Source organism: Mus caroli, unplaced genomic scaffold (assembly GCF_978045245.1).
Source record: "Mus caroli unplaced genomic scaffold, Mus_caroli_1 scaffold_9, whole genome shotgun sequence".
Classification (NCBI taxonomy): domain Eukaryota; kingdom Metazoa; phylum Chordata; class Mammalia; order Rodentia; family Muridae; genus Mus; species Mus caroli.
In genome coordinates, this window is record NW_028227264.1 from 86638575 (window position 1) to 86662452 (window position 23878).

At 39.9% G+C, this 23878-nt stretch overlaps 1 protein-coding gene across 4 annotated transcripts in view; it reads left to right on the top strand.

Annotated features, from left to right (window-relative positions):
• CUNH12orf42 (chromosome unknown C12orf42 homolog) overlaps positions 1-23878 on the top strand; it is a 156950-nt gene that overhangs the window by 128734 nt on the left and 4338 nt on the right. For 2 of the 4 annotated variants that reach the window (XM_021174791.2, XM_021174793.3), the window contains one exon: positions 23489-23848. The exons of 1 other annotated variant lie outside the window; for it this stretch is intronic. In XM_021174791.2, coding sequence (XP_021030450.1) covers positions 23489-23848 — 360 coding nt within the window. Of the gene's footprint in view, positions 1-3747; positions 3948-23488; positions 23849-23878 lie in introns of those variants that run through there. One more of the 4 variants, XM_021174794.1, reaches the window with a different exon arrangement.

Sequence of the window (23878 nt, forward strand, 5' to 3'; positions counted from 1 at the left end):
AGAAGATAGTTTTGCTAGGCTCCTATCTGCAAGCATAGCAGAATAGTGTCAGGGATTGGTTATCATACATGGGATGTGTTTCAAGTTGGGTCAGTAATTGGCTGGCCATTTCCCCAGTCTCTGCCCCATCTTTATCTTTGAACATCTTGTAGGCAGTACAAATTTTGGGTTGAAGGTTTTGTGGGGGGATTGATGTCCCCCTCCCTTCTCTGAAAGTCCCAAATGGCTATAGGAAGTGGCCACTTCAGTCTTCATATTCCCTGCTGGTTGGAGTCTTAGCTAGGATCACCCCCATAGACTCCCTGGAGCCTCCACCATCCTAGGTCTCCAGTTACTCCCTGAGATGCCCCCATCAATTGCTGTCCCCTCTCCCACACCCCTGCTCCATCATTAAAAGTTTCTCTACATTAGAGTAATAAATAGCTCATTGCCATTCAAATGCTAAGACCAGAGGCCTCCATTTGAGCCTCTAAATGATCAGGAACATGGCACGTCTGACATTTATGTTGTCTTTGTACATTCCTCTTTTCATTTTATTAATTATATAAAATAATTGCTTTCATTATGATGTTTCAGGCTTGCATGTAATATATGTAGATCATCTTTAACTCTCTACTTTAGTATGCTATTCTCCCTTCCCATAATTTTCCTTCCTCCATCTCCAAGGTGCTTGCATGTATTATCTCTATTGTTATCTATCACCTACATTGTTTCTATTATTGATACTGCTTTCTTTTTGCTGTTTTTTAAAAAAGATTTTATTTATTTATTATATGTAAGTACACTGTAGCTGTCTTCAGACACATCAGAATAGGGCATCGGATCTCATTATGGATGTTTGTAAGTCACCATGTGGTTGCTGGGATTTGAACTCAGGACCTTCGGAAGAGCAGTCAGTGTTCTTAACTTCTGAGCCATCTCTCTAACCCTCTTTTTGCTGTTTTATCTCTTTTATTACTATTGTTGCTTGAGTTTATACATTTATATATATAAATAGAACCTGCTGAGTCCATTAAGTTTTATCCATGTATCTTGGTATTGGGTAACCTCTCTTGGCAGCCATTAATGGCTGTAGGTCCTCAACTATGGGTGGGGCCTTGTGAGATTACCCCATCCATGCTGGCATGTTAACTGCTGTTGTCATTGCTCAGGTCTTATTTAATATGGACTTATGTAGGTAACCATGTTGTTGAGATCTTATGGGTATACCTTAGCTGCTGCTGTCCCATATAGAAGACACAGTCACTGAGAAAATTTCACATTCCTTTGCCACTTATAATTTTTGTCCCCCCTCTTCCCTCCAATTTCCCTGAGCCTTAGGTGTAGGTGTTGTGCTATAGATATTGGACATCCAATAGTCAGTAATTTTCTGTATTTTGACCAGTTGTGGCTTTCTGTAATGATCTCCATCTTCTGCAAAAAGAGGCTTCTTTGATGGGGACGAGAGCTACATTTATTAGTGGGAATAAGTATCAGTATTTAGAGTGAAATTGGAAATTATAATAGCTTAGGAAAATGGCAGTAGTAGATTCTCCTCTAGGGTCCACAACCTCATCAGCCATTGGTAGTTGGCTAGGTTTGTAGGATCAGGCATGATTCCCCTTTATTGAGCATGCCCTGGGTCCAACTAAACAGCTATTGGTTACCTCCAAGATGTAAGTGCCACTACTTCACCTTTGGCAATATCTTCCCACTCTGACCATTGTGATTTGAACCCAGTCCAGCCAGGCATGATTAGTGATTGCTTCCTTCCTCGGCAGCAGCTTGCATGGTACCTTCCATACTGTTCTTTGGTTTCATTTTGTTTGAGCTGTTTTATTAGCATGCTTTTAATTTCTATTTTCATGTACCCCCTGGTTTTCTCTCCTCCCAATTTCTGTTGATACTGTTTCAGTCTGTTTTCAGATGCTTATGATAAACTAGTTGAAACCAGGTAATTTACGAAGAATATGGGTTTATTTTAATGTTAACAGTCCTAGAGGCTTGAAAGTTCAAGACCATGACAGGAACATCTGATGAGGGTCTCCCCATGGTATCACAGTTTGTGCAGGGAGTGGAGGTCCCAGGCTCCTCTCTCACTGACCTATGGGCTTCAGTCTCATATTTTCTAGAGCTACTTTGCAGAGGGAATTAGTTTCCCTGTGGCCACTGATGTCTCTTGCATGCTTCTCCTGCGTTACTCTCTGGGATCATGGGCTTGCTTTGTCTTCACTATTCTACAATGTGTGGGAATGGCTGCCTTCCCACCATTCTACATGCTCAATGAGAGCAGAGCCTGGCTCAGCCCTGCCATGCAGCAGTCATGCATTTGATGTAGAAACAGATGTGTATCTATTTTCAGATCAAGTAGTTATGGTTGGATCATTGTCAATTGTAAAGTTCTCTATATTTTTAATGTATTTTCAAAATGTAATTAAACATTACTGTCTTTGTATTGTTTTTTTTTGTGTGTGGTGTGTGTGTGTGTGTGTGTGTGTGTGTGTGTGTGTGTGAGAGAGAGAGAGAGAGAGAGAGAGAGAGAGAGAGAGAGAGAGAGAAAGAGAGATTTGTTTTATATGCATGGCCCACAGGCATTAGAATTTACTTTTCTTAGTCTGCTTAGTCTGCAGGTTGAAGCAAGCTATTTGAAGGCGAGACCAGGAATAATGTGTTACCTTTTCCAGAAGCTCTCTCTCTCTCTCTCTCTCTCTCTCTCTCTCTCTCTCTCTCTCTCAAAAATTTACTTATTTATTATATGTAAGTACACTATAGCTGTCTTCAGACACCCAAGAAGAGGGCATCATTACGGATGGTTGTGAGCCACCATGTGGTTGCTGGGATTTGAACTCAGTACCTTCAGAAGAGCAGTCAGTGCTCTTAACCACTGAGCCATCTCTCCAGCCCCTCTAGAAGCTCTCTTGAACATTCTCACTGGTTTTCCTTTAAATAGGGCCACGTGGACAGTTGTCTTGTTTATTGGCGGTAATGCTAGAACACAGAATTTCATCTTAGCTCACTTGCAGTGGAGGAGCTTGTGCCCATTCTAAGGTCTTCTGTGTCCATACTTAGTCCCTTGGCTGTGGTCATGGATGAAATGGAAGGCTATTTTTAAAAACGTGTTCTCCTCAAGGGGAAGAATTATCCATCTATGTTTCACTGATATTATACTGATTGTGAGACAAACATTAGCTATTGAATTTATGAATAGAAGTGAGTCATCTCTGAGCAGGAACTATGATGGGTATGTTGTTTTCCCGTTTGCTACAGGCAAGCATGAAGAGTTCATGGGTACCTTGATGATCATGAGTCATGAATGATAATATTTAATCCATGCTCTAGTTGATTATTACAATTTCAGTTGTCATTGCAGTGTAACCTAGTCTTAAGCTGGCCAATAAATAGATCTTGAAATCAGGTGCTAGCTAATTTCTTATCAGTGGTCAGATTTTGGAGTGAGCTTGGACATTGTTGATATGTTTTAGAATAGTCTGGCAGGAACTTAAGGTAACAATAGATGGCTTCCTCAATTATCCCAACTCCTTTTCTCCTCTTGGACAAATGAGGTCCTGATGGAGGTATGGTAGGAGTGTCATAAAGCCATGAAAAACAAGTTATCATAGCTTTCTCCATCAATGCCTGCCTAACTTTAGCCATGGCATCTCTGAGAACCTTAGGGATTTTGTGTAGGCTCTATGTTCTAGAACTGGAGAAGCTGGAGTGTTCTGTAAGGAGCAGTAGCATTATTTTCTCACACTGGGCCATCTTACTTTGCCACAGCTCAGAGTGTGTGTCTGCTCCCCTGCTCTCTGTGTCTACTATGGCACAGCACCTCCTGCTTCTTACCGTTCTCCTTTCTCAGGACACAGTAGTGTGAAGGTCGAGGACCACAGTTGTTTCCTTGCCAGTGATATTTGTAATAATGCCTGGAGTGTGGCAGATAATCCACAATGACTCTCAGCCTACAAATGGTAAGTGAGGGCTAACCCACTCCACCATGGCCAGCCTATGCTTCCTGAAAATGTTCTTTGGAGCTTGTATTCGGTCCAGTATCTGTTCATAGCTCTGTTGTTAGGGTTACAGAGGCTAGAGGGTCTTTTTCAGTTAATTATTTGAATATTTGTGCACCTCATGTCCCTTCCTCATACAGAATTACTTTCTCCAGATTGACATTACATCCTTAAATTAAGTTTTCTCCATATTTTGCCTGCAGTTTAACCCACTGGCAGAGACACACTCAGAACAGTGAGGCATGACTTGGGGGTAAATGATACCATTATTCTTTTGAAACAGGTGTTTCAGATATAACATAGGGGGCCCACTTTATTTCCAAATGTCTTACTGTAAGCATGGCCCATGAAGTATAGAAACCATTCATCTGAAATTCTGATTTAATTCTAGTTTTATTTGTTTCTGCTGTGTCAGAAAGGCATCTGTGATCTAACAGAAATATCAATGAGCCCCGTATGGAGTAAACTTCTTATCAGAGCCCTTGATTATGAAAGAAGTGACTAAAAGTAAAACAAAATAAAACCAAACCAAACCAAACCAACCACATAAGCATGTGATTTCAATGGTAAATCCTGTGAAGAAAATTAAGGTAAGAACACATCAATGTGACTGAGAAGTGTCATTTTAGAGAAAGTGACCAAGAAAGGCCTCTTTGAGGAGATGAGGCATGCACAGAGCTCCAGGGAGAAAAGAGGCAGAGCCAAAGTCAAGGTTTGAAAAATAGTATTCTAAGCAGAGATAATGGCACGAAGGCAGAGTGCTGAAAGTGTGAATCAGAACTAGCAGCTCAAGTGTGAGTGGTAAGGCAAGTGAACAGAGTCGTGGGAGCCAGGAAGTACACAGCATGAGAAACTGTGAGGGCAGGTGAGGTGGCTCAGTGGGTAAGGATGCTTGCTGAAAAGCCTAGTAACACGGATTCCGACTCTCACTGGGAAAGCGAGCCAGCTTCTGGGAGATGTCCTCTGGCAGTTACATGTGCACCCTACAGCATACCTGTGTGTATGCATGTGCGTGTGCACTCACACACACAACAAATGACAAAGAATGTTTTGATTGTCTTCCTATAAGGACAAGGGATGTCCGTGAAAAGGGACTGATGACGGAATGAGGAGATGATAGGACTTGATTCAACTTTTGGGAAAGACGATAGAATTTGATTCAATTTTGGATGGTGCAGTGGAGAAGAGACTACGGAGCAAATAAGTGGACAACTGATCCAGCTGTGAGACAGTTGCAGAAGTCCTGGCTCCCACTGAATACACAGTGTGAATCCCACCAGGCTATTTCTAGTGCTTTTAAAGACACCTTGTATCCTAGAGGAAGAATATGGGCTCTGAATCCAAATAGCATTGGGTTTGAATATAAATTTTGTCAACTAGTATCTGTGGGACATTGGACCAAATTTCTAACTGCTGAGAAAGAGGAAGTAGGGTAGGTGGAAGAATGGAGAGAGAGGAAAGAGAAGAAGAGGAGGAGGAGGAGGGAGAGAAGGAAGAAGAGAAAAGAGGAGGAGGAAGGGAGAAGAGTCATCATCATCATCACCATCATCACCATCATCACCATCATCACCATCATCATTGTTAGCAGCAGCACATCCCCAGACTGTTTGAGAAACTAGAGTAGCGAGTACTAGTACAATGCTTTGATATTTCCTAGCACATCAAAGTGCTCTATGATTTTGGCTATTATCATTACTCAGTGTAATGTGTTGTTTCTAGCCATAGGGCACAGTTGTCTGCTCACTGAGCTAATGTTTGCCCATCTTTTCTTTTGTCTGCATCGCTGTAGAAAGCACTTATCATTTTTGTCATATCCTAGTGGGCAAAACAAACGATAGGTCCAGCTCAGGTTAAGGATGGGGAACATGTTGTCTGAAGGTAATGCTACACTGCATGTGATCTGCCACCAGACATCTAGAACATGTGTCAAATGCCCAGTTCCTGGTATTGAAGTCCACAAATGCTTTGGTCCTAAGACAGTTCAGCCTCTTATTATGGCCTTCAGTTGTGTGTGTGTGTGTGTGTGTGTGAGAGAGAGAGGGAGAGAGAGAGAGAGAGAGAGAGAAAGAGTATATGAGTATGAGACAGTATGCTGTGATTGTGAGTGTGTGAGAGTGTGTGTGTGTGTGTGTGTATGTGTGTGTGTGTTCGAAGTGCTGAGGATTGAAGCTGCAGTTTTGTGTATGCAAAGCCAGTGCTCTACCACTGAGCCATAGCTTCTGTCTTCAACTTTGCTTTTGCAAGCCTTACTTCTTGACTCTGATCTGCTGTCTTCTAAGTGGAAATGTTGCTTAATGCATCGTGTGCGCTGGAATTGTGATGAGTGATGTGGGAAGGAGCCCTTAATAGACTGTAAGCAGCACTGGTTTCTCAGTGGTGAAAATACCAGTCAGTCACCTCATCCAAGCAGTGTGGGGCTGGGAGCTCCAGCTTTGGCTGTCAGCATTAGATGCTTTTTATGCTGTCACCCTTGCCTTGCAACCATGATGTCACTCAAAAAAACGGAGTCCCTCCCTCTGCCCATGAATAAGGCCTTCTCTGCCAACACCAATTCCAGCTGTGAACATGTAATCAGCTCTTCTATGGCCCCCAAAGGGTAGTTCTAGAGGCCCAAATTTAATTTTCATGCATATTTGTCCCTCCTTCTACTTTTATGCAAACATGACTTTGTCGCCAACACAGCCGCCAACGTTTTGTTTGAATAATTGCTCTAAGTCAACCCTGAGCTACGGGGAGCCCCCTTTTCCAGAAAGCACACTTTGGTTAATTTTTGGTTAACCAGATTATGTCCTTCAGGCTTTTCAGAACACTTCCTGTAAACATTTGGCTTATTTTGAGACAATTTGATACCCGTGTTAGGTTTGTTATTGCCTACATTGATTAGATCATTTGGAAGAAGCCAAGAAATGGGAGCTGCATAGCTCACAGGTCATCTTATATGGCTCTTTTTTTCTTCCCATAGTTCTCTGGTTTTCTTACTGCAGTCATTTGGTCTTAGAATGACTGGGGCAATTTGTGGCTATAGTAGTGAAGAGAGGGCTTGGGAGAAGACTGCTTGTAAGACAAAGATCTTATTTTTATAGAAATGAATAGTAACTCTGAAGTGAGGACTAGACATACGGAAAAGAATAGAATATGAAGAGAGCATTTTAAAATAGGCAGTCCTCAGCACTGCTCCATATGGCTCAGCAGTATTTAGGGTAGCACCAACCAGTGACAGCTGTGGATTTACTCTTGGGAGCTTTGGACTCAGTTCACAAAATGGTTCTTTCCAGTTGGTCCTGACTATTTCCTTTGTCGGCCTCCTAAGTCCAGTGCTTGTAGACTTGTGGGGGTGAATTAAATTAATGAGTTATTAAAACTTGCAATTTTTGTAAATTTTATCTTATTCTTAATGGAGTTGAAATGACTTGTAAGTCAGCATCTCATCTAGTCAGCTGGGACCACATGACAACTAACTATAGATTCATAGCCCACTTTAATGTTTAGACCTAACATTATTGCTCATAGCTGAAACACAGATCAAAGAAAGAGATGATACAGGATATTAAAATGCCACTGTCTAAAAAAACTCGGTTCACATACTTAGGTCTCAAATTATACCCAATAGTCACATATAGTCAGATATTTTTCTAGTTTTTGCTATCAGTGTGGACACCAAATGAGTTTTTAGAATTTTTATAGATAAAAATGCATCTTGATAGCCTTTTGTGTGTCATAGAAAATGAGGGTAATATTTAACTCACTAAATATGAATCTAAGGCAGGTTGAATGATCATATGTTATGTGCCAGACTTATTGAAAGAAAGGTGTCTTTTTAATATCCTGGGCTGGGTGTATCTCAGTACCTTTGGACACTGTCTTTGTCTTTCTTGATTTTGATCTGAAACTTGGGATTTGAAAAATAAATAAAATCCGTGGAAACACACACCTCCACACAAGTTAATGGATCTGTTTGTTTGTTTGTGTGTTGTTTTGTTTTTGTATATTCCATTGGGTTTCTGTTTTCTATATATGAGCATCAGGAATTGTCATTGTGCTGTTTGGGCTATAATCTCACTGCTGTCTTGATGTCTGTTTCATCTTTTGTCTGATCAACTGACTTCACTTTTTTTTTTCTGTTGCTAAACTGTATTTTTTTTTTTTTTGGCTGAGTCTATGGGGTGTTTGGCTTTGTGTAGACATAGTGGCACTGAAAGTTGCCCCCTAATTCAATAATTCACCATGAAGACTGGTTTTTATTCTCATTGTGTTGAACAGGCATCTAATCAGCCATTAATTTCCTCTTTTCTGGATGAACAGAATAACTATTTCTGTCTTCTTTTCTGATGAGAGACAGGCAGAGAGGCTTGGGGCTGCTCTAAATGAGCAGCAGGGAAGTATAGGGTTCAGCTACAGGGGAAGGGTGGGATAGAAACGGGTCACAATTTCAGGGGGTCTTGGGGCATTAATTGAATATGAGCCATGGACTGTGAGACAATATTTTGGATATTTTATGCTGAGCCTAGAAGGTTGGGCAACCTTATAGAAGTAGCTTCATTTCTTCAAGCCTGTTTCTTCCCCATCTGTAGAACGGGGCAGGTAGAATGGAGCTGAGCACAATTTTGCAAATCCACAGCAAACAGGTGATCACATACTCTCTTCGACCTGGTGCCTTGCCACTATTATTCTTTATGAATTCAGCTAAAAGTTGTGAAGCACTGAGCCACATTTTTGAGGATGGAAAGTCTTTCCAGTGCATTAAGTATGTGTCACGGCACTCCATCCATGCAGGCACACAGATGAGACAGATGGTGTTTCACAAAGAGACGTTTGTGGAAGTGATGCTAAGCTCACAAATACAGTTGTGGCAGATCAAATGCAGGAACAAAGCCTATCTTTATTAGAACTACTTTGATTTGAACGACATTAGTAATAGAGAGAGGTGAAGCATACATCTAAAATACATGGAATCTGGGGTAAGGTGGGCCTTGGGGAAGATGTGATCCAGAGGCTTTTGAGCCCATAAGAATCTGTTTTCACCTCCTGTTCTTATTACATGCCGTAATTTTTCTCAATGAAATCACTTGTATATAGTCCTAAAATCTGAATGCCAATAGCTCCCTGAGCATACTTCTGGCATCTACCTTTATGAAGGCCTAAAATGTGGCCTTTGAGGCCTTAAGACCAGAAGCCCACTGAAGGAATCTGATCGGTCAAGTGTGACTCAGTTTCACAAACCTGGACCTATTAACTATCACCAAAGAGTGGGAAATGGTCTTGGAGACTTGTCTTCCTTGTAGCTAGAAAGAGAAAGATCTAAGAACAAGAAGAAGGCTTCTGTTTCAGACCTTTAGAATTGTGGGATTGCAGATCCTGGAGGGGGAGACTGGAAAAAGAAATGATCATAGTGTCATTTAATAAGGTGTTAAGGTAATGATTTGAACTCTTAGCATGGCTATGTTCATGTGTTTCTTTAGTGACTATTTATAGAGAATTTGTAGAGTGCAGCACACTCAGGCACTCTGTTAGATTCAGAAAATAATAAAGATGAATATTCTTTTCTTTAGTTGGTTGTTCCCCAGCCCCAGCCCCTTTAACAAATGAAAACGTTGGTTACAATGTGTTTAGTCAAGTTTTTCCAGAGAGCCATTTGGGAGAGAAGGAAAATTATTTGAGCCTCAACAGAAGGCTGGAGTTGTACAAAAGGTTTGGTGCTTCATCTTCTGGCTCTGAAGAGCCAACTCTGTTTTAGCAGTACGATTTTCTGAGTAGAGAGAAGGCTCTATGCTAAGACAAGTGGATCTCTCTCTCTCTCTCTCTCTCTCTGTGTGTGTGTGTGTGTGTATGTGTGTATGTGTGTGCATATCTATGTCCATATATTCACACACATAAGTATCAGAGATAGACTTTTTCAAAAATTTTCTCAAAATATATAACTAATCTTCTTAGAAACTGTCACTTTCTTATGATTTTTATCCCTCTGTCCCTCCCTTCCTCCCTTCCTCCCTCCCTCCCTCCCTTCCTCCCTCCCTCCCTCCCTCCCTCCCTCCCTCCCTCCCTCCCTCCCTCCCTTCTTTTCTCCTTCTCACCCATCTCTCTCTCTCTCTCTCTCTCTCTCTCTCTCTCCTTACAGAAGACCACTTGCTGGGGTAGGTTCTTTCCTTCTACCATGTGGGTCCTGGGGACTGAGCTCAGGTGTGTAGCGAGTGCCTTGATGTGTTGTGTTTTGGTTGCTGTCTGAAAGTTATCTTCTCCCTGTTCTTTATCAAATGCCTTCTTCTGAAAGAAGGGCACAGGGACCAGTGAGGATTCAATGCCTTATTTGCAAGATAATAAATGCGAATTGTTGCAGTGCCAAGTAGTTTCTTCACATGTCTGAGAATTTCTGTCTTTTTACACAAACATTTTTCAGGTCAAGTATGGGGGTTATAGACCTGCAATACCAGCACTTGGGAGGTTGAGGCAAGAGGATGGAAAATTTGAGGCTATCTATAGAGACCCTGCCTAAATATAAACTAGGAAAAGAAAGGGAGAAAAGAAGAAACATATTTTAAGTAAAAAAAAAAAAAGATAATGTTCCACTCAGACTTGAATCTTATTTTAATTTTGCAAGTTGCCATTTATACCTAAGTGTTTCTAGAGCATCCGCAGTGATAAGATAAACATTCTGCTTCTCTTTTCTTGGGCACGGTGTGACTGTGAAAGACAAGATTATCAACAAGCACTTTTAAACATTGAGAGTTATAATAAAACAAGTCCAGCAAACTGTGAGAACACACAGTGCAAGGATCCAACTGGAAAAAGAACCCAGAGAGGGTTAAGATGGTTATAGGGGAAAGGACTGGGGAGAACATTCCAGAAGGAAGGGATGCCTCCCCCGTGGAGGGAAGGGTCTCTCTGAAAGGGACTGTCCTCTCCTGCCTCTCTTCTAGCCCCCTGCTCCCTGCCATGATTGTGCAGCTAGAGGGAGAGCTCAGATGTCCATTCCTATTCGCTCATCTTTCTGGTCCTTGTATATTTTACCCCAGATCTTTTAAGAGGCAAAACATTTTTACTTTTAAGCAATAATACTCACTAGCCATCACCTCACATTTCTGTTATGCAGTATTAAATGCTTGGGACAACACTGAGCTCCATTCAGCTCTGCCTTTTGGGTTTGCTTTGTTTAGCATCTAACAAAAAAGACAGTGCTGTCAATGAGGTTAGGCCCTGACTCTCTTCTTCCAATTGTACTCATAGTCCAAATCTTACTGGTAGTTTTTGGACTTTACACAGACCCATTGATGTTTCTCATTATTCAAGATGCTGGGATGTGCTTTCTCTTTTTAGTGCAGAAAAGGATGCTTCTCAGAAGCAGATGTCATTCGGCCTAATGATTACATGTCCTTAAATAGGTATTTTAATTAGATTGACTGGTTATTTAAATCCCCTGTGTCCCCGAGGTATATTCCTCAAATGCTATCTCTCACCAATAATGTCTGTTGCTGCTTCAAAGAGGCAAAGAGATACATAAAGAGGCAGTCATCACTCAAGACCATTGCCTGGTTGGTGTCAGCTGTCAGCCCACGACATTTATTTAGACAACAGTAGGTTTGGACAGAACATATAAAGTTCTCTTTCTCAGCTGTGAAATATGATGGATGTGCCATACTGATGACCCTTACACAAGGCCACATGTTAATATTCAGGACCTCCCTTTTGTTGGACCCGAACAATGGCTGTCATTAAGAAAGCTTGGCTTGCCAATATGCCCTCTGTTAGGATGCTGGACCACTCCTGATTGGTCACCAGGAAGTGTCATGTGCCTTTGATGGAAATGACATGGAAGATGTATGGTCAAAGTGCTGTGCTCAGCACCACTGCTGTGCAGAGGAGAAAACCACCATGACCCAAATAGCCCCGCACTCAAACAATGTCGCACCAACCAAAGACAACATATTGGGAAGAAAAATGCTTGTAAACTGCATGTGTTGGAAGATGTATTGGCCAGACGGCCATAGGGCAATCTTTGAACTATTGAAATCTTTAGAAATATTGTTTGGTTCTGAAACAATGCTTACAAACCTAATTAATCAAGCATAGATGGTTTATATTCAGGCCTTCCACAGTGTGTTGCTTTAATGCAAGAATAGGCTCAGTTGAGTTCTTTTTTGCCATTTCAGGGAGGCATGCGAGATCTCAGCATGTGGATTCATGTTCATACAAGTTGAAGCTCTAAATTTCAAAATAATATCTACACAGGTCTCTGGTGATACCATAAACAAAGGCTGAGGTTGGAGGTAGCCTGAATTCCTCTTCTAATTGATTCTGGCTCCTTGTGATGGCTTCCCTCTCATCTTCCCTCTCACTTTTATTCATCAGAATCATTTATTCATGAAACCAACTAAGAACCATTTCAGATGAATTCTGTAACTTAAGTGGAAGGCACCTCATGCTTTTCTTATAGAGTAAATGCATGGAGATTTGGTTTTTCTGAACCATTAAATGCTGTGGTTTTAAATGTTTATAAATCTCTCCATTTTCCAGGATAGTTTGTTTTGTGATTTACAAGACTGGTTGTGACACTGTGACATTACACATGTTCAAGTGTGCAAAATGAGAGCTGTGTAAACTAGTTCATAGAAGGCTGAGCATTGTTTGAAGTGGGAACAGGCAGGCAGCACCAGCCTTTTGTACATCAAGCCAGTTGTGGCTGAAGTAAGTCAATCACTTAAAATGAAGGAAACATTCAAGAACATCTTTGTGTGAGAAATACTGCTTGACCAGATTGGAATTGTGTGAGTTCAATCCCTGAAGTGATATCAGCTCCTGGTTATTCATTTCGAAGCAGAATGTCAACGCTTTGGCTTTCCTAACTATACCCCCCCCCACTTTGTTCTGCTGGGCTCTGCCACTCTGCTCCAGCTAGCTCTCCACAGAGCAGGAGAGAGAGGAGAGATCAGAAGTCAGCCCATAGGTATACCCGTGCAGACCATGCTGGTGCAAGATTTAGTAGGAGGAGGGATGACTGTGTTTGTTCTTCACTAGGAAGATACAAAGGTAAAACCACAGGGCAAACACCATCTAACATTCACTAAAATGGCAATAAATAAATAAATAAATAAATAAATAAATAAATAAATAAATATCAACTATAAGCTACTGCAAGTGTGGCAGAATGTGGAGCAGCAGGAAGCTGAGTAGACTCGTGGTAGGAATGTAAGTTGATGAACCATTTTCGATGTAGTAGGTGCTCTGTAAGAAGGTGAGGGGTAAGCTTGCCCATTTGCAACTTGGCTATCTCACTCTTCGAGATGTGGAGAACCCATAGAAGCATTTTCATAGTGATCTTGCTTATAATATTGTTAGAGCAGTTATCAAAAATTTATCAAAGTAAAACTAGACTCCATTTCTATGCTCATAACACTCGTAAGAGAATGAGTGAACAAATTGTGGATTTCCATGTAACAGAATATAGTGAGTCTGGCAGTATTTATTTTTGTAAGTCATGATAGATGAAATCACCATTTTTAGTGTGTGTGTGTGTGTGTGCATGTGTGTGTGTGTGTGTGTGTGTGTGTGTGTGTATGTGTGTGTGTATCCCCATAGTGGTGAACTCACCCAAGATGGAACATGAGGTGGCCAGAGGCTGATGTTGGGGTGTTTGCCTTAATTATGTCTCCACTATATGTTTTCAGGCACTGAACCTGGAGCTCACTGTTTCTGCTATACTGTCCCTGCTGGTCAGTGAGCCCCCTGCATTCACATGTCTCTCCCCTCAGTGCTTGACTTGTAGGTATACCAAGCCTGTTTTACATGGGTGCTAGGGGTATAAATTCAGGTCTTCGTGCTTGCATAGTATCTTAGTTAGGGTTTTATTGCTGTGAACAGACTCCATGATCAAGGCAACTCTTATAAAGGACAACATTTAATTGGAGCTGGCTTACAGGTTCAGAGGTTCAGTCTATTATCATCAAGATGGGAGTAGGACAACATGTAGGCAGAAATGGCCCAGGAGGAGCTGAGAGTACTATATATTGATTGGAAGGCTGATAGGAGAAGACTGGCAAAGCCCACCCCCACAGTGACACACTTTCTCCAATGAGGCCACGCCTATTCCAACAAGGACAAACCTAATAGTATCACTCCCCGTGGGCCAAGTATTCAAACACATGCATCTGTGGGGGCCAAACCAATACCCACAGCAAGCACTTTATTTGGTAAATAATTTCCACACCATTACTTTTGATATGTAAAATGATAGCATAATTTCCCAACATGGAAACATGTTTGTAATTAAATTTTTAAAAAAGTATAATTTTAAAAGTAACCTCATTTGGAAACTCACAGATTTGGGGGTGTGTGTAGGGACTACTATAGCAATCATCTTAATTCTTGAACAGAGTAACAGTGCCTTGTGTCTTACTCAGAAAAAATAATGAACACAGTAATCAAATGCTCAGGCTATTGAGCCAATGTGCTTTTTGTTGATGTTTTGGTTTTGAAACAAGGTCTCACCAGGTCTCACTTGGATGGTCTGGACTTCCTCTTTAGACCTGGCTGACTTCAAATTCAGAAACCTGCCTGCCTCTGTCTCTTGCGGACTGGAATTAAGGACATGTTGCCACCATTGTCTAGCTTAGGCTATTGCTCTTTCAATTGCATTTTGTCATGAAAGAAGTTTAGAAATGAAACAGTTTATATGGATCTGCACTGGGCTGAGAGCTTTCTGTGGTTTAACAACTCTTTTGGTGTTGTGGGAAGAAGTAGTGCCAAAAGAGTGTGCCCTGGGTGTGAAGGCACTGATGTTTTCTTCGGGTATGGAGAGGTTGTCTTCATGAGTCTATAGGAGAGCCTTGTGGTCCAATCATATTAAACGAAGGTATAGCTTTCCTCCCTTAAAGGCAGGCATTGTCACCTTTGTATACAGTAGTGTGTCTGAGTCATGACAAATGGCTGCTTTGTTTGTGGCTACTTCATTCTTCATTCACTCACATTCATGGCCGACATCAGGGACTGTCCCATGAACCTCAACATGGTCCTCAAATTCTTCATGTAAAAATTGGTGTCCCAACATTTTGATGATCTGTTCACTGAGACAAACCTTGTTTGCTTTCCTTGCTTGAGAACAGGCTCCATGGTTATTAGAGCTGGTGTGGTGGTTTTGATGAACTCAGGGATGTGGACCTGTCCCTAAGAGATGAAATGACCATCTCCAGGCAACACCCAAAGAGAGGAAGTGGGGTCTGATGAGGTGAACAGGGAGAGTGGTAACCTTCATACTGAGAGTGCCCATCAGAGAGACGAGCAGCTCATTTCCTTGTCTTTTCTTTCCACAGTTAGTTCCTGAGTGCCTAGTAAATGGCAGGAGTATGAAGCAGAGTTGGTACATGCCTTCACCAAACTTTCATCCTTGTGAGGGGAATTAAACTTAGGCGCGGCCATGTATATTACAAATTATACTAATTGAATAAAGGTAAATCGGAGAAAGGAGTCAGGAGACATGGTAAAGGATGCCATTTTGCATTGAAGTTGGCACTATGCCTTGTTTCAGAAGTTAACTGTCAGATCAACTAAGAGGAAGAAAAAGAGGTGATTGTATTCAGCCTTCCTCCAAGTTATGCCTCTCTCTATGAGATCTGTGTTGATGATCTATACCCTTTCTTCTTCTCTCTAAATAATTTTCTTTAACATTTCTAGCAGGAGAGTGCCTTTGAGAAAGAATCCCACCAAGTGTTTTGTGACCATTGCCGCTCTCAGAAATTCTGAATTTATCCTTTAATGTTAGAGAATTTTTTTCCCCTGGATATGAAACTATGTGTTTATTTTTGTCTTTCAACACTTTGAATATTTTATTTTGCCTTCTTAATTATGTGACTTCTGATTTCTGTTGTGAATTTCATAGAATTTTAATTAACAATTGAGAATACTCTATATATTATATGTAAATGATGCTTTGAAATATGTATAATTAGGGATCAGCTCAATCATGCTAATGACCTTACATATTATTTTCTATTTTCAAGATATGAACATAAATCTATTTTTGTAGTGATGTTTGAAACAGATTGTTATTAAATATTCTTACTATAGCATATCATATGTCTCTTTCTGTGATTCTTTTCCTGGATCTCCTTTAAGGTAGCATTTTCTCTTCCTTGGTCTTTCAAGGTTTTCTCTTTATGGCTCAGTGTGTGAAGTGCTTTTCTTTGCAAGCATGAAGACCTGTGTTTGATACTCAGAATCCATACAAAAATTCTGAGTGCAGCGACATTCCCTTGTAATTCCAGCAGTGGGAAGGCAGACATTTAGATCAGAGCCCTGAGACTTGCAGCCAGTTTAACCAATTCCCCAAGTTTCCCAAGGCAGTGAGAGACCTTGTCAAAAAACCCAAACCAAACCAACCAACCAACCAAACAAACAAACAAAAACCCCCACAAAAAAACCAAGGTAGACGGTACCTTAGGAATGATACCTGAAGTTAACATCTGGTCTATACACACAAACACATACACATGTGCATAGTCACATGCACCTGCATGAACAGGCATGCATGCATGTGTATATACATGTTTACACATTATTTTAACTCTTTGTGTTTGACTTTTTGCAGTTTGAGAATGATGGCCTTGGGTGTGCCATTCCAGCTCATGCTTTTCATTAATCTTGCTTGGCATTCTTGTAGATGCTGTGATCTGTTGTCTGTTATTTCTATCACCTACTGTGCAACCTCCAGACTCCTCCCTGGCCCCCTGGGCTCACTTTATCTCTGCCTTTGGGGCTGCTTTCAGTGGTCAGAATGGCATCTTATTCTCTTCAGAGTAAGCAAACCCCTTTCAGACTCCTGATCTTTTGAGATGAAATGCCACCTAGGAATCTTGCTCTCAACCCTGTGGGTCTTCCTTGATACTATTTTCTGTTTAAAACTATTTAGTGGTGCTGTTTTTCTTACCCATAATATACAGTAATTATAATCATCATGAGGATAAGAACTACATTTATACTTACACCAAGTATAAAGTAAGGCACATAGTAGGTTTTTAACAAGCATTTTTGAATGAATGTTTGATAGGAGGAAACAAAAGCATATAGGTTTATCCTCTATTCATACCTAAATGATACATATATAATGAGCTTGGGAGAATTAATTGCCTTGGTGTTTTAGGTCAGTGCTTCTGGCAGTCTTTCATAACATAAGCATGGCAGAGTTAGAAACACTGTTGGGTGACAAGATCAACTGGGGAAGCAAGGATGCAGGGAAGTTCTGAGGAACGGCTGTATGAAGCGATGAAGGAGTACTTTCTGGATCTGAAAATGCCCAAAGACATAGAAATTAACACGATTGTCTTCTTGTTGAGCTGAAAGTAAATACACTAGCTTGCTCTACATGGTGAGTTCCTGGCTATCTTGGCCTCTTCTCACCCAACCTCCCCAAAAGAATATACCAGAATCTACTATGATTTATCACAATAACTTTGCAACTCAAAGAAAATAAGAAGTTGCTTTGGTAAAATGCTTTCAGCTTTTAGGTTTATTTTTATTGTGCCTTTAAATCTCCTGTCTGACAGAATATTATTTAACATGAAGTTAGTAGCAGATAGCAGATCTATAATGCAAAATAAGAAACTGAGTTCCTTGTGAGGTAAAATGACTGGCACAATTTCAGTATATCACCATTATTACCACCACCAACAAAACACAAGTATCAATAGTCTATAGATTCCTATACCAGGAGCCTGCAAGCATGGTTTGAAGAGGGATCTCGTATAAGTCATGTATAGATTCATGTCCTAGTGCTGCCAGTTTTATTCACTGACCATCATATGAAAATGGTGATTTTTGATTCCCTGTGTTAGACATAGTGCAGGCAGCATTTCTTATGGCTAGAGCTGGGCTAGTAGGGTGTTGTTTAGTTTGTGGTCAGTGCCCAGTATTTCTTAGCTGCTGTCATTATAGGCATTTTGTGTATTGTAAATTAGCAAAACAAAACTACCTGGGTCCTGCTTTCAGCTCGGCTAGTCATATGGTCAAGATGATTATTTTTACTTGGCTTCAGTCTCTTAGTAAAATTAGTAAGCCATAGAGGTTTAGGGAGGCTCAGGTGAGATTATTGTTATGAAAACATGTAAAATGTAACACTTGATTTATAAAGAGTATATATGCTGGATTCTGATACAGTGTCTGGATGTAGAAAGACTTGAAGAGAAATTACTTTTCAGCTCATTTTCAAGTTTATATTGCTGAGTAAAACACAGTAGCCTTTGGAAACCCATATAATTTACACAGATCAAGGACTCTTTATACTAATAATAAGACTTCATCACAATGGGGCCTCACAGCACAGATACCTGGGTCCCATCCACTGGGTTTGCCAATAGTAGGATACGAACCATATTTTTTAAAAAAACATGTCCAATATGTTGTTGCCTAATATATATTGCCTAGTATACAGCCAATGTTTAAAAAGACTGAATTAGATTTTGGTGTGTAACCTACCAAGAAGTGCTGGATTTCGAGCCACTGGCTCTGGAATAAAGCTTAAATTTTGTTACTAGCTAAGAAGGAAAATTAAGAAAAAAATATTGAAAGCCATTGAAGATTTCAGAAGAATTTTGAGAAGTTGCTCTCTCTATTTAAGACCAAGATGACCAGTAGTTCTCTTAGCCCAGGTGAATGTGACCATGTTATCACTGATGATACTAGAAACTGATTCAAGAATCTGTAAAATTAAAAATCTAGTTTGATATACTTTAATTCATTCTAGCATAAATCAACTGATAAATTTTGTCTTCAATAATTTCTTATATTAGACTGTATAAATATTCATCATAGGAATAATATCTAATCCATCACAGATGCTTAAAATATTGGTTAAATAACTAAATTAATAACCAGAATGACTATCCATTTTAATGTCACACATACTGCTTTTATTACCTAATATCTTACAAAATGCAAAGTTAATTGCTTTTCTGAGAAGCAGTAGAATATTTGTTGCAGTGTTGTAAAAGTTTAGATCTCCAAAATATTTACAGCATTGGAGGTTGAAGGTGGTTAGTCTCAGATAACATTTAAATTATCTTTATCTCCAACTACTTAGATGTGAATGGAAATTCAGTGTATTTCAAGTGGTTTAGACCTTCCATCCTATCTACAATATTTGAACAACAGAACAAGGATGGATTGATACCATTAGTTATAGTGGTATTCACCTTTTGGACCAAGAGACCCAAAACTGAAGCTTACAAGTTTGAAAGGTGTATGCATATTTTTTCAACCTTCTTTAATAAATGTTCAACCTCCCCTCTAGCCCATCACCCATCAGAGGTATTGGAAGAGAAAAGTTTTTAGGACATAGGGGAAGTTTAGAAATAGTTTTTTGGTGGGGTGTCCGATCTTGTCAGGATATCAGCAGTTCAGTCCAGTAGCCAACACAAATATGAATCAGCAGCTGCAGTCCAGTCCTCTTGGAAATCACCATATACAAACCAGCAAGGACATTTCAATCCTGAAGAAGCCTGCAAGGCCAACCAGCCCAAGGCCTCAGAAGTGGCAAGAAACAGCAGGAACCTCAGAAGCGGTCCTTTGGTGAATTTCTCTCAATAATATCACTACAAGCAGTGCTCAGCAAAGCAATGTAAGGCAAACCAATACACATTGTTAGTGAAGAACAGTAAGGCAAGCAAAACAAACAAATGCTTGAGTTCCTACTGCTTGTGGAGTCATATTTATATTCCTTCTGAACATCATGCATCCTTTCATGTGTCCGCTATAATAAAACATCCCATCACTTGTGTTTGCCTCAGGAAAACATTCTTTTATGTGCCTGCTTTAGCAAAACATCCTTTCACGTGTGTGCCCAGCAAAACATCATTTGACGTAGCTGAGTTTCCAAAGAAACCAGAATTTTCCACTTTGGAAAGATTATAAATGTTTCTCTGAATTTTGAAAAGTTTAAAAAGAAATTGTCTACCATGTCAAACTATGAAGTTTAAGATGAAAGAACAAAACAATGAAAATGAAAATCAGATATTCAAGTTAATGTGGAGGTAGACCAGATATCTAGATCTAAGACTATCTGTGAACTGAGAATACAAATGCAGTCTTATAGATACAAGATGAATATTTAAAATATTCTGTTCTAAGGTATAGATATTATAGGAGGAAGTAAATGATTGTGCCACTTGTAGGTCTGACTATGTGACAGAGACTAACTGGTGGCTTGTGCTCTTTCAGAGAGTACTTGTGCCATGCGAATTCCACACTACGTAATTAGAAGACTAAAAAATACCAAACTTAAAAATCAGAAGATTTTACAGTCTTAAAAATTATTCTCAGCCGGGCGTAGTGGCGCACGCCTTTAATCCCAGCACTTGGGAGGCAGAGGCAGACAGATTTCTGAGTTCAAGGCCAGCCTGATCTACAAAGTGAGTTCCCGGACAGCCAGGGCTATACAGAGAAACCCTGTCTCAAAACAAACAAACAAACAAACAAACAAACAAACAAATAAATATAAAAATAAATAAATGAATCTCTCTAAAATGTTTTAAATCTGTATTTTTTTCTTGGCAATAAAAGGATTGGAAGGACTCTGATCCCTTCAAATGGGACAGATAGCCTAAGAATAAGCCCACTTGAATGGGATTCCAGATTACTTTCTGTGATTATCTCTCACTGTACATAGTTGTAGTTTTGGCAGAATATGGCAGTTAGTATGGCCAGTATCCTCTTGGTCACTTTTGATTCAACACAGTTTATGTCTGGTACTCTGGCCCAGCTCCTCTACATGGTACAACTCAAGTCATTCGACCAGAGCTTCCCCTTCCACAGTGATTTGAGATTCTTCTCTTTTCCATCTCCAAAATCCAAACATTTTGGTTTTAGGTGGAAGAGTTGTTGGTAATTACTTTAGGATAATGTGTGCAAATTTAAGCTATAATGTATGCAATTGTTTGGGGGATATTGTAGCAAATTACCACAAACTGAGAAGGTTAAAACAAGAGACTTTATTTTCTCTCTTTGGAGAGCAAGACTCAAAAAGTGTTGTCTGCAGTTTCTGGGGGAAAATTTGTTTCAGTGCTTGTTTTGCTTTTGATAGAAATTCTTGGCATTCCTTTATTAGTTGGAGCATCTCTTCATCTCTCCCATCCATGGTGTTCCTCTCTATCTGTGTCTCTATCGCTCTTCTCTTAAGGGCACCAGTCATATTGAACTGAAGATTATCCCAGTGACCTAAACTTTATTTTCATCTGTAAAAACCCTATTTTCAAATAAGGGCAGATTCACAGCTACTCAATTTCAGGATTTGAATAAACCTTCTAAAGGACACAATTGACTGCATAAATAAGTAGGCCATTTGGTCATACGATCTCTCACAGGTTCAATAGCTTTCTGCAAGATCCCCTTCAGTTTTCAAAACTACACTGTTTAGCACCCAACTCAAGGAGATTCTTAAGCCCTGGAAATTTCTCTTTCTCTGTACTACCTACCTCCTCATTGAAAATTTCATTTTATGTCACCGTTATATGAAAAGATTTCACTAAATATATCTGCAGTAGGAGTGCTAAACTGTTTTAACTCTCTGAATTTTAATTTTGTCTAATTAAAGATTCATAGAGGTTCGGTCATTCGAATTGTTGATTTTTGTTTATTTTCTTCAAATTTTGTTGTTCACATTGTGTGCTTTATATCCTTATGTTTTAGTTATTCTTTCATATAATATCAATTTTATGATGTAATAGTGTTGATATTTAATATTTGTTTTCTACATGCCAACTATACTTCACTATGCACACCATGTAACCTTGTTCTTTATAATAGTCTCAAAAGGTAGGTGCAATTCTTCATATTTTAGAAATGAGAATCTGAGGTATTGTAAAATTAAAGAGAAATTTCTGGACTCCTGAGCTGTGAATTACAGAAAGCTCTGATTCATGCCTCGCCCTAAGGTGTGGCACCTTCACTGACTTTTACTAGTATTCTAAGAAGAGAATAACAGATCTTAAAAATAAGCCAACATTTATGTTTTTGTTTACATAAAACATGTAGAGGAGCTGGGCCAGAATACCAGAATCACAAGAAGCTTGAATTTAGTAATTAGATACAAACAAATAAGCTTTGTCCATTCTCATACTAAATATTTCCTATTTATAATCCTAAAATCACACACACACACACACTTGCATACATGCACACAAATACACCCCACTCCACATATAGACCAGACATACACACATGTACACACACACACTCATACATGGAGACATACACACAGACATAAGCATGCATACCATCATACATTCCACACACATTTACAAAAGCATAAAGACACAATCACATACATACTTTCATACATGCAATGACACACACATATACAAACATGCACATACAATATACACACTCACTGGCACACAAATACACACACACATAGACACACAGAGACACCACACACACATACACTCAGACACAGGCACATAAATTTACACACACCACACATGCATATACCCATTATACATAAACACATATACACAGTCACACATATATACATGCACACTCACATGCATATGCACAACCCTATACTGTTCATCTGGTTGCAAACTCCAGAGACTTATTACTCTTTTTCTCCATCTATAACTTGCCCACTACTTCTGGCTAAGATATCAGAATTGTTTCTTAGCTATTTCTTTAAGCCATCTTCTCCTTAGCTTCTTCTCCAAGGCACCACTGTCTGTGACAAGGAAAGTTGACATTGTCCTAGCTGAATCCATGCCTATCTTTGACTGTTGGAGGCTTACGTTTAATCTCTCCTTGGCCTGGAACTTGCCAAGCAGCCTAGAATGACTGGCCACTAAGCCCCAGAGACCCACTTATCTCTGATTCCATGACATTGGAATTACCAATGTGCCATGTATGTATGTATGTATGTATGAATGTATGCATTTATCTTTGGCTCCTAATCCCTGTCTCCATCTTTACAGGGCTTCACCTGTCTATGTCTCCATGAAGCACATGCTCTCTCTCGTGTGTCTCAGCTTTCTAATATTGAGAAACAAAATGAAGCCCCATTCAGCATGGCTTCATCTTTAATTACATTTTTAAAAACTTTATTTCCTACCAAGACTACATGTGTAGATACTGAAAGTACAAGGTATAAGTATTGCAAATCAGAGTTTCAATACAGTGTATGTGTGTGTGCGTGTGCGTGTGACTTATAGGCTTTGAGATAGTGTTATGACTACAAAATGGAGATAATAATACTCTCAGCTAGCTATGGCTCTTTCAAGGACTAAGTGGTAACTATATTCAAGGCTCATATAGGATTTGCTACATAGCTCAGACTTAAAGTCTTCACAGCCATTTGTTTCTCTCCACATTCTTCCCAGCTTTTTTTCTTCCCACACCCCAGTTCCTTTTACGGTCATTTACGCTTGCTCAGGTTTGAAACACAAAACTCTTGATATCTGGATCCATCCTTCCTTCCATTAATCTAGAAGTTGATTTTTGAAGTGATGCTTTCAAACTAATGTATTTCCCTTTTACAGGATCTATAGGAACTCATAGTCCAATGACAGGTAAAAGACTACTTTGCGTTCACCAGTACACAATCCCCAAGTCTCCTGCGAGCACCATTTCCCTCGATGAAGAAATTGGTGGAGAAGCCTGTCCTTCCCTGTCATCATCCAGTGAAATGGAGGAAGATGATCTGCTCTTTACAATCAATGAAGAGCAGAAGCCACCCAGACGACTATCCAATCAGACCTGGATCAGCCCATTTCTGGAAATGCAAGCTGCCAATAAGCTTCTTAAAAGATCACAGTCAGTGAATACCATTTCTCTGGAAGCTGCAGGTAGACATATCCCACTTCAGAACCATCCCTTGGCCAACTCCAAGGGAGATTCTGGTAGGTATCACATTGTGGTTTCTAACTTTT